Below are 11,079 nucleotides of genomic sequence, written 5' to 3'. Positions count from 1 at the left end.
TTGGAAATATCAGAATTTCCCACAAAAATAATATCTTTTCCAATGAAGATTGAGCACTTCAAGCCCAAAAAAAAATCACCTAGGGGATAGAATACAAACGTCCCCTAGTTGACGTCAGCTAAGAATTAATTAAAAATACAAAAAAATTATAAAAAAATTGATTAAAAATATAAATAATTTATACTTTTAGGGATGGAATTACTCTTATGACGACCACTTGCCCAAAAAGGGTTTGTCCAACTGGAAAATTGCTTTTCTAACGGTTTTTTACCCTTGAAAATGAGGCTTCGTTTTGAAGTGAAGCTCGGGGTCATGTTTCAATTGCTTTATCGTCACGCAAGTGCATCACCACCATTTATTTACGTTCCCTCAAAATAAGTAACATTATTTGATTTCATTTTGCCAAGTTTAGTTTTGGGAAATTATATGCACTCCCTTTTTTTACTTCTCAACTTCTCAAGTTAGTTATGTACTTAACTCTCGTTTATATTATTCAATCAAAGAGGTATGCATGACAAGAGATAGGAGTATGAAAATTATTTCTCTATTTCTTTTGCCATGTTATTTTTGTCAAAGCCAACCAAATGAAAGTCCAAATGCATGTCTTATTTCACTTGACTACTAGCTAGTAACTACTACTCGTAATACCTCAACAAGGCGGTTAAGTGGTTGAGAACAAATTTCTGGCCCATATTCCATACGGCATGTCGTGTATTTGATTCCTACCATTGGTGAATAGCACGATGATGGTGGGGAGGAGGCTGAAATGCCTCTGTGACTCTTCTTGATTCCTGGAAGGGTGGACTATCGTGGCAAAGCCATCAGCTGGTCCTATTTTAAAAAAGAATCAACATACCACATGTTTTAGAACATATTTAGAAGAGATGTGGCTCCAACACACATGTGAGTAGTGACAGAGCCAAAAAATCATGTTGAGGAGAGTCAATCTTGAAAAGTAGGGGTGAACACAAACTGGCCAAACAAACCAAGCCAGCTCTGAACGATAGAATGACCAATTTAGCAAGATTTTTACTTTCCACAAAAAAAATAATGTCGAATAGCACAAATAAATAGTGCTTCATACCAGTTTTCTTCTTTTCTCACACGTGATATGGTAAAAATTAACACACAAATTAAACCCTATAGATTATGTAATTGTAGTACGAGTAAGTAGGAATCCTTCTATTTTGGGGATTAAAAAGGATGCTAATCAACACAAATTAAACAAATAAAACCGAAAACTAAGTTAAACTGACAAAGAAACAATGACCGGGGGGATTTTGGTCAAATTTAATTAAACAAAAAGTAAATGGCAACATGAAAGTGAAGTTGTGAATAAAATACGGATGAAATGATAGCTAAATGATCCTTCTCCTCACATGAAACATATGCATATAAATTGATTTCTAGTTATTCTTTCTATAAACCATGAATGAAAATACCTCAAATTAAATGCGAATAGCACCAATTAACTCTCAAATTTTCCTAAGTTCAATGAATTTGACTCAGCGACACAACCAAATTATTCTTCTCAAGTTTCTTAACTATGAAAAACATAAGCATTGACAAAGCATTCGTAACTATGAAAGGGAGCGACATTGAGCTTCGAAAATCTGTCTGGTCTCAAACCATCAGACCATTAAGCATACCATGTCTCCTCTGGAGTATTATTGCTGAAAATGAATTACCATATCACATGCTACAGCTAAATGTTTAATACTGTCAGTTCAGCTGTCACGAAAAGAAATCCGTGTTATACTGAAAGCTTTTGGTCTCCAGGCCTTGTGTTCTGAAAGGAACGCGGATCGTCGCATCATTTTGAAATTTTCGCAGCCAGCTCTCTCACCAGCTTAGCAGCAACCATTGCAGTCATCCCATCAACGGTATCGCGCTGTGGGTTGAATTCAACGACATCTGCAGCAACAACATCACCTTGGAGGTTATGGAGTATGTTGAGTACATCGCGGAAGGAGAGACCACCTGGTTCAATGTGTGACACTCCAGGAGCAAACGCAGGATCCAGGCAATCTACATCTATCGAGATATACACGCCCTTCACACCTTCCCCTAATTTCTGTCAAAGATAAATTTTGTAAGAGATAAATATGGATGGATGCAAATTATAGATCACACGTCGAATGGTATCGTAAGCATTCACATATAACAGCTGGTTGACAAATATCTAATTAGCTATCTATTTAACTACATAAATATACGGAAACAGTGATGGATATGCATAGGCAAGCTAGTGAGGAAGAACAGTAGAGAAAAAGAGCAAGAGACACAGAAGCTCATAAATGGAAACACAAAGGCACAGATGGGGCATGGAAGGAGAGAAGAACAGAGAGAAAGAGATGGAGACCAGATTTTCCAAAAAGTGACGATCTCGTGAAAAGGTTCGCATTTCATATTGCTCAACACCAAATCGTTTTCCTTGTACACGCCCTTCATTGTTAATTGATCTAATGCCGACCTGAAAAGTCAGCAACCAAGTTCATTAGGTTAACTGCAAACGCTGGATGGCAACTAAAACAGGAGATTTCAATTTAATCCAAGAGCGCAAGAGAGTATGAGAACTACATTTGGTTAAATGCTTGAATAAAAAATTGCCATAGGTAGGGAAACTTAATATAAAGTAAGTACAGAACACTCTTAATGAAGTAGATTTCACTGATGTTGCAGACAGATGCCTCTTAACAAAACACTACTTCTACTAACTACTTAATTCAAGAACCAGAGATGCAATTACTATATGATGTCACCAAATCCTACTTCTGGTAACTACTTTCCATGAGGCATTCTACCTCCTATTCCCAAAATTTCAATCTTTGAAGAAAAAAAAAATTCTAGTGCGATAGAAGTGCAAATATTATCAGCTGAGTATGTTTACTAAGTTCCCACAAACAATGTCAAGATCCTATGAGATGCTTTACAGAAAACCAGTAATGACACACCTAGAAACCCAGGCCAGGTGAAACTATAAAATATATACATATATTTATTATTTGGATCAATACACATTTCTTAAATAAGTGGGAATGCAAACCATAAAGTGTATAGATGCATAGTTACAGACAAAAATTACCTGCAATAGGCGCCGAGCATAACCCCCTTCCATAATACGAGCAAAAGAAGATGCATGTGAATATTTATTATCTTCAAAGGCATGATAGATATCAGGATGGGCATCAAGATGAAGAATATCCACAGGTCCCCCAAGCTTCTCAGAGACAGCTCTTACGACAGGATAAGAAATTGAGTGGTCACCACCTAACACTAATGGGCGCAGTGGATCCTGAAAGGGCATGGACACAATGTAAAGGTTTGTCTATTAAAAGCAAAAGGTAGCTAGTGTATAGATTAACGTCATCGGAATGAAAGGTCGAGGCCAAAAAGGATAACACTATCATGAAAGAGCGCTCTCAATATCTCTGACGCTTTCCGGAAAACAAATTTCCGAAACAAGACCATGCAAACATGCCCTGGATCCAGAATGAACTCAAGATATTATGCTGAACGCTGATGGCATCTGAATTTTCTATTTTCTCTGTCTGACATGAAGAGTCAAAGCTCTCACCAAACTTTTTCTGAAAAGGATCTTGATTGGTGCACACTATACTAGTAAAGTCCCCAATTAAAAAGGAAATATAGGCACCCAATGTAAATGAACCCTTACAATCCCTCCAGCAAGGGCCTGAATATGGCATCATACTGCAGGCAGGGTACTTGATATCTACACATGTAAATTATTAACTGCACTAGCTGAGCTTCAAAGTATACTTCTCAAATGGCTGTGTTTTAAATTATAAGCATATTGTGTAACACAAAATTAAAAAAAACGTATGAGCATATTGCAAGCAACTGAGTCATACTGGAGGAAAATTCAGTGCTATTAGGCAAAAACTACTATAGATGGTTATCAAAGGAATATGATTACATCTACAAGCAACTAACAGTGAACATGTTGTAGTTCAATTAATTGCTGCTAAAACAGAGTCTAAGTAAAGCATTTTAGGCACATCAGGCAACACTACCACCAACAAGGTGGAAAGTACATATGTATTAAGTTTTGGTGCATAAGGTTCAAAAACTCAACTTTTGTCACATAACCTAGCACAAATGGCAAAACTGGTGTCAGAGTTATCAAGCTGCCCACGGAACAAGTAGAGTTTTGAGAACAGAACAGAACAACAGTATTGACATAATTTTTCCACTTTCTCAAAACAAATTATTGCAAAAAAAATTTCGAAGTTTATAGAAATTACAACCAACCTGTTCCATTACTAGCTTGACAGACTCACTTATGACATTCATCAGTCTGTCATCATCTACTCCACAATCTCGAATTTCTTGGACAGGAACATCACCAACATCAGTTAGCACCCTCGGGTCATTTAGTTCTTTCCCTGCATCACCAGCATCATGTTACAATGATTTCACACACCATCAAAGAAGAAAAATGAAAGGACAAGAAATCAGCAACAATGAGCATTGCATCTCTCAAATTCACAAAATTGCAGATGTTTCATGAATTATGACGCAGTCATCACAAAACCTGAGTACATACATATACACATGATAGTTCTGAGATTAGTTGGTTTCACTAACAGCTTAAACTGCTAAATGCAATCGTAAATATGAGAAACAACCGCCAATGTTGTACTTCGAATTCTCAAGCGGCAACACTTGATGGGTAGACAGCTAAACATTGAATGGTTTAAGAAGCAAAAGGTTCAGTAATAATTTAGATAATTCGATACCTTCTTCAGTCGTTGAGTTGGTGCTCCCACACCAGATAGCCTCTCTAATCCTCGGAGGAGCAAAAGCTGGCCCTTGAAGAAACGATGAGTTATGTCCAAGAGGAACTCCAAGAAGAGATGTGGATGCCACAGCTCCTCCTAAAGCACGTACAAGCTCTCCCTACACAACCCAAAAAAGCCCAATTCACCACAACCAATTCTAAGTCCAAGAATCTACTTACACAATCACATAAACAAAAATAACTACTTTTTATTCGATCGATATTCTAATTAATCTAATCTAATCTAATCTAAACGACCAGGAGTGAGATTCAAACTTAGCAAATTGAGGAAAACAAAATTCACCAAAACTCGTTCCATGTCCAAAAATTTGCACAATCACATAAACAAAAAGAAAACCATTGTTTTTTTATTCAAGCCATATTCTTATTAATTTAATCTTAACGACGAGGAGTGGGGTTCAAACTTAAACAACTGAAAAAAGAATAAGAAACACCCAATTCACCAGAATTTATTGCGAGTCCAAAAATCTACTTAGACAATCCCAAAAGCAAAAAATGAAACACAACCCAAGAAGGAAAGAGCATACCTTGAGCTTTGCCCTCTCACGAATGAGTGTGAGAGAAGCATCTATGACTCGACTCTGGCCCTTCTCTATCAGAGCAACGGGAACGTTTTCAGCATTCAGTTTATGCAAGAAATGGATTCCTCTGCGCCCAATGATTGACATTTCTGCAAATTGCATGGACAAAAACACACTTGATTTTCTCACAAGTCACCGAAATAAGAAAAAAAAAAAAAAAAAAAACCCATGTAATTGTAATCGCTTTGGGGTCGAGAAATCAGAGGAAGTGTATACCTTTGAGCAGGAATTTGAAGGTGGTAGAGAGAGAGAGAGAGAGAGAGAGAGAGAGTTGAGTGAGGGGAGCTTGGGAATGATCCGCTGAATACCAATAAGCAGAGAGAACCAAGAATTGCAGTGATTCAGTGGCCAAAGAAGAACGACGCAGAATAGAAGATATCAACTAAATAATCCGGATGACGGGTCATTTCTCGTTTGATATATCCACTCCATTTTCTTCCTTTCTTGCTAAATATGTCTCAAAAGACATTATTGTCCTTCACCCTACATTGTTTTCCTATTCGTGATGATTGGACCACATATCCAACTTTAATTTTATACACATTCAACCAGGAAACCCTTCCCAGGCCGCCCCCCTCCCCCGCATCTCCCCCCTTCCCTCCCGCCTCCCCTACCCTCTCTTAGCTTCTATAGCTCCTCCCCTCCACAACTGAGATGAGCTAACCAGTAGTCCTCTCTCGAAGCAGTGTTTGGTTCCGTTGCCTCGCCCTATGAATGTTGTCGTTGCATGTTTGCAGTGGTTGGATGTTGTTTTGCTTTTTGCGTTGAGTTTGTGGTCTCATCTTTCAACGGTGACATTTATGGTCTCGTTTTATTGTGATACTTTTATGTGGCCTCGCATTTACGCAATGACCTATGCGGTCATCGGTATAAGTATATTGCGTCTATCGTGTTTTTGTAACAGATTTGTATTGATGACTTTTTGTGGGGTCAGGACAGTGTTAGTGGTAGCCGTATACGGGTTTACTATTGTTTGTTTCTCTATGCAAATTTACTCCAAATCAAGTTCTTGATCACTGGAGCTTATGTACCCAATTGGCAATCTCTGTAATTGTTTGTGAAGTTCAATGATATACCACTTTATCGTTTCTTGTCCAAAAAAAAAAGGAGAACATGTTTAAATTATTATACGAGACATTATTTTTTATTTGAGAGTTTTGAGAGTTTTGAACATGTTTTATTGACACAATCTTTTCAACATAAATTTTATAATTTAAACTACATATTAATAAAATTAAGGGTGAAAATACATTTTTGTCTTCTATCATAACAAAAAAGTTAAGGACGGTAACTTAATTTCACAAAACAAAATTTTGCTGTTTTTTGTTTAAGCCTCACCTACACACAGTGTTTAAAGTATCGGTATCGGTGGATATGGATATGCATATTTGTGAAATATCGAAAGATATGTCGTCGATATCAATATTGGTTGCCTTAAATGAAACTGATGAAAATTTAAAATAAAACTTTACAGATTGTCAAATATTGGTTTGGAAGAAATATAAGAGTTTTTTCGATATTTAACAGATGTGTCAGAAATATCGACGATATTTGGTAATTTTAGTCTAAACTTAAGAGTTTCTCCAATATAAGATGAAGTTTAGATTTCACCCCCCATTTCCATATTTTTCTGGTGATTCTCTAATTTTAAAATAATAATAATAATAATAATAATAATAATAATAATATAGAACAAACCTCTCTCCCTCTCTCTCACTCTCTTCGTCTCTTCTTCAATTTACAAAAAAAAAAAAAGTAAAAAATTTCACACACTTTGTGTGTGGGTATATACTAGTTTGGTCTTAAAGATTTTTGTGTTACAACATTTTATCTTGGGGCTTGTGGCATAACTCTATATATCTTCTTTGGTTTAGTAATTGGACAAATTAACTGAAGGTACAGTTTGAATTTTAGGTGGTCGTGTGTTGTGGTGCTCTAGTTCAAGGTATAAAAAATCGATAATATCGGCGATATTTCGCCGATATTATCGTTTTTTGGGGAGTCCGATATTGCTACACATATCCAATAGGTTTTCGTCAAAATATCGAGATAATATCGATAATATCGCAATATTAGCGATATTATCGCGACATTGCTTGAAGGCGACGCCGATGGAGTAGACGGCGACGGGCATGAGGGCCTTGAGCATCTGGATGAAGAAGACAGAGAGAAAGATGTAGGCGGAGTTGGAGAGCCAGAGGGAGAGGGAGTAGAGAGCGCCGATGGGGACGACGGAGGAGAGGTAGAGGTCGCGGGACATGGTGATGGGCTCGACGAGGAGGAAGGCGAGGGAGGAGCAGAGGGAAAGGAAGTAGAGGGCGCCGATGGGGATGACCGATTTGAGGTAGAGCCACCGGGTATGTATGTTGCTTGGCTCTTGGTTGAAAAGGGGTGCGAAACTGAGAAACAATGGAGAGATGAAAGGGATGGTCTGCTACGGAGAGATAGAGAGCCTTTTAAAGCTCTAGGCTCGAGGCAAGGGCAAAAGATGTAGCAGCTACTAGGGTTTTTCAATTCAAACAGGAAGCTGCTGAAGGAAATTTTGTGAAAAACATGTTCATTTAAGCAACATCTATAGCATGCAATTAACAATTAAAAGGCGGAATCATGCTTGTATGCACTTAAAAACAAAACATTAACCATGAAATTCAAAGCCTAGTAGATTGGTGAACCTTGACTCAACTTAAAACAACATTTGTTAGTTGAGAAATTATACCTTTGTAGATTCCTCTTTGCATAAGCAAAGGCTAATCACCCAAAGAGAGGGTCTTCATTTCTTGCATCTTAGATCTATGGATTTGGATGGATGAAATGGTTCTCCAAGTTCCCAAAATTGAGAACCTCTAAGTCTCTTCACCAAGGTTAGATTGGAGAAGAAATGAGTGACCTTGGAGTAGTAGGATTGCTAGCTAAACTCTCCAAGGAGGAGCTAAACTCTCCAAGGAGGTCGGCCACTTTAGAGAGAAATGAGAGCTTATGTTCTCATCCTTTCCCCAAAAGAAAACCCTAAATGAATTTTGGCTATAAAGTCATATGTATACCTTAATTCATTGGAGTGGCAAACTTGTAAACAAGTCCAAAACTCACTCCATCTCTAAATGGCCGGCCTTAGGGTATTATTGGGCTAATTGGGCCTTTGTGAATCATTATTCATTAAGTTGTCATACAACTTAATTCAATGGGCTTGACTTTCGAAGCCCATTGGGCCTTAAGGTCCAAAACTATCCCGAGGTCTTTAACGAGCTTATTCGTTTGATTAATTAACATATTAATTAATTCCTGCCATAAATAATTAAACCATTTAACTATTCTTACTCATCTCCATTGTTTCTTCAATCTCCACCTTACACGGTGTACGATCAATTAGGTTCCTTTTAGCGAGGCAGTGGGCGATTAAAACCATTTCAAATCAATTGTGAATTGAAACTTACTTTCAATTCTCCCTTTAGTGATTATACACGTTTAGGGCTTCTACAAACCATGAGTGACACCTAGGAGCATATCATGGTTACCCAAGCTAATCAGAAGAGGTGGAGAACCTATTCAGTTTAGGATTACAAAATGCAATACGGTCTTTCTCTAATACAATACTCTTGACCACATTGTTTGGTTTGATAGTTTATTCATGTCTACTATCCAATGTGATTCGTGTGCTTATATGATTACCTTGAATGTGATTTGGAACGACTTCCTAAATCTCATTCATACTCTGGCCAGAGATTCTTAATCATATCATACAGTATTTTCCCCCAAACGGTTTGAAGGTTAGAGATCCCTTGTTGCGCATTCACTTGCCTCCATGGCTAAGTGGCTTAACCCCAACGATGCCGTGGACACCCTCCTGATGGAATGACTTTGACATAATAAAAGATCAAGAACTTAACCACAAGACAACTATGATGCCTCAGGTCAAATGACTACTTTGCATTATCCCAACCATGAGTTCTCATGTGACATGAGTATGAGAACTCCTCGTTGATCGTGTTCAGTGGACTCATTCATTATTGAGCACCTACATGCTTGTCTTGATGTCACACACACCAATGACTCGAGACTAGTCACTCTCCCTGAGAGAAGACACAGCATGTACTGATCTTAACGTACTGTCAATGCCCAATTGGCAATCCTATGATCAGGAACGTTTCGGATGTGTCTACGAAAGAATGGTCTCATGAATCTAACTTCTTTAGATCGCATTCTCCCAATCACATATTCCTTGGAATTATCGTTTAAGCGTATAACATTTATATGAGACGGCTCAAACAATAATCTTTGCCCTTGATATTAAACTAGATTAGTTTAACATGTGAAATGTCCGTAAAGTATCATCATATGATTGGTTTTAGGGCACATTTCCAACAATCTCCCACTTGCACTAGAGCCAATCAGCTTGGTCATCAGTGATGATACCTCTTCTGTAGTCATTTCATAAATGGCTGAGTAGTAGGCCTAGACAATGGATATCTATATGTTATCCATAGAAGCAACCTTGAGAATAACGACGTCACCATTATACATGATTCTTAATCATGTGGTTCAGTCTCTCATTTGAGTTCGGGTCTTGATGAGACCTTGATTCCCTGGCTTGAGCTATCGCCCTATTAATGTCGTAGTGTCGGTACACTAGAGACACTTTCTGGTTGGAACCGAATAGAGAGTTCATAAATGAACTTTCCCATCCAAACAACATTGTTGTAAGCTTCTATATGGCAATATATTTTGCATTCATAATGGAACACACTAAAGTCATTACTTTTAATGTTTTCATCCAAATATCTCTTTAGTCATAATAAAGAGATATCTTATTATCTTTTCATTCATAATGAAGAAACATCCAATGATGGATTAGATTCATAATCTAATACATTTACGCTTCCTTTACGTTACTCTAATTCTTCCTCATTCTTTGAGGAATTTATCATTTAGTATTTCTTAAATACTTAAGGATTCACTTGACAGTTGTTGTGGTTCTGATCCTGGGCTTGCACTGATATCGTCTTGTACCTATCTAGGTACAACTCATATCAATGTTTTCATACAATATGAAATTCATAAATCACCTTTCTGCGTATGCATAAAGGATTCTATTTACGCATTATTTCTTTGGGAGTCAAAGAGTACGTTCTCTTTGAGAAGAGCAACTTCTTAGTCTCACTAGAGTTGTCCTTTTTGATTGAAGTTCATCATCATATGAGAAACTTCCTATCACCTTTTGTCTATATTTAGGGCTTGATATAATCCAATTATATCCTAAAATCTATCAATATAGATTTCCATCCCATGTATATAGATTATGTCTCCCATATACATTCTATCTTCATATAATGTTTTAAAGTCATAACTTTAACGAAGAAGTATTCTTTTCATTTCCAAAATCAATATATCATATATTTGTATATATATATATATTCAAATTTAGGAACATGATTAACTCCCACTAATCTTTTGTAAACCTAGTAAACAAAATATTCATTTACATCTTTATGAGAAATCAAACGTTTTGATCTTTCTCTCATAAGACGTTTACAGCTCCCACTAGCTTGCTAAGATCCATGATGGTTGGATCTCTACAACTTACATGTCTTGTGATTCATAGTTTTAGACATATATTATCAAGACTATCTTAATAATGGTTTCGGAAACCTATATTATGTCCAAACATTGAATCACCATTTA

At 37.1% G+C, this 11,079-nt stretch overlaps 2 protein-coding genes across 3 annotated transcripts in view; one reads left to right on the top strand and one right to left on the bottom strand.

The window, feature by feature from the left end:
• Positions 1–1,468: 1,468 nt before the first annotated feature.
• Positions 1,469–5,799, bottom strand: LOC126629713 (arginase 1, mitochondrial). 2 transcript variants are annotated; one of them, XM_050299818.1, is made up of 7 exons: positions 5,620–5,799; positions 5,350–5,492; positions 4,761–4,920; positions 4,273–4,406; positions 3,086–3,295; positions 2,363–2,473; positions 1,469–2,074 (listed from the first exon to the last, which is right to left on the bottom strand). In XM_050299818.1, the coding sequence occupies exons 2-7, from the start codon at positions 5,488–5,490 to the stop codon at positions 1,814–1,816; spliced, it is 1,017 nt and encodes a 338-aa protein (XP_050155775.1). In that variant the 5' UTR covers positions 5,491–5,492; positions 5,620–5,799; the 3' UTR covers positions 1,469–1,813. The 2 variants fall into 2 exon arrangements, with proteins under 2 accessions (XP_050155775.1, XP_050155774.1); XM_050299817.1 differs by lacking the exon at positions 5,620–5,799 and having other exon boundaries at positions 5,350–5,520.
• Positions 5,800–6,251: 452 nt separating this feature from the next.
• The window catches only part of LOC126630116 (histone transcription regulator 3 homolog), a 34,586-nt gene continuing 29,758 nt past the window's right edge, over positions 6,252–11,079 (top strand). Inside the window, exons 1-2 of the mRNA XM_050300262.1 lie at positions 6,252–6,270; positions 7,506–7,747. Coding sequence (XP_050156219.1) covers positions 6,252–6,270; positions 7,506–7,747 — 261 coding nt within the window. The remainder of the gene's footprint in view (positions 6,271–7,505; positions 7,748–11,079) is intronic.

Source organism: Malus sylvestris, chromosome 7, assembly GCF_916048215.2.
Source record: "Malus sylvestris chromosome 7, drMalSylv7.2, whole genome shotgun sequence".
In the NCBI taxonomy this organism is placed as follows: Eukaryota; Viridiplantae; Streptophyta; class Magnoliopsida; order Rosales; family Rosaceae; genus Malus; species Malus sylvestris.
Note: the sequence above shows the minus strand (reverse complement) of the source record. Positions and strands in the feature narration are given on the sequence as shown.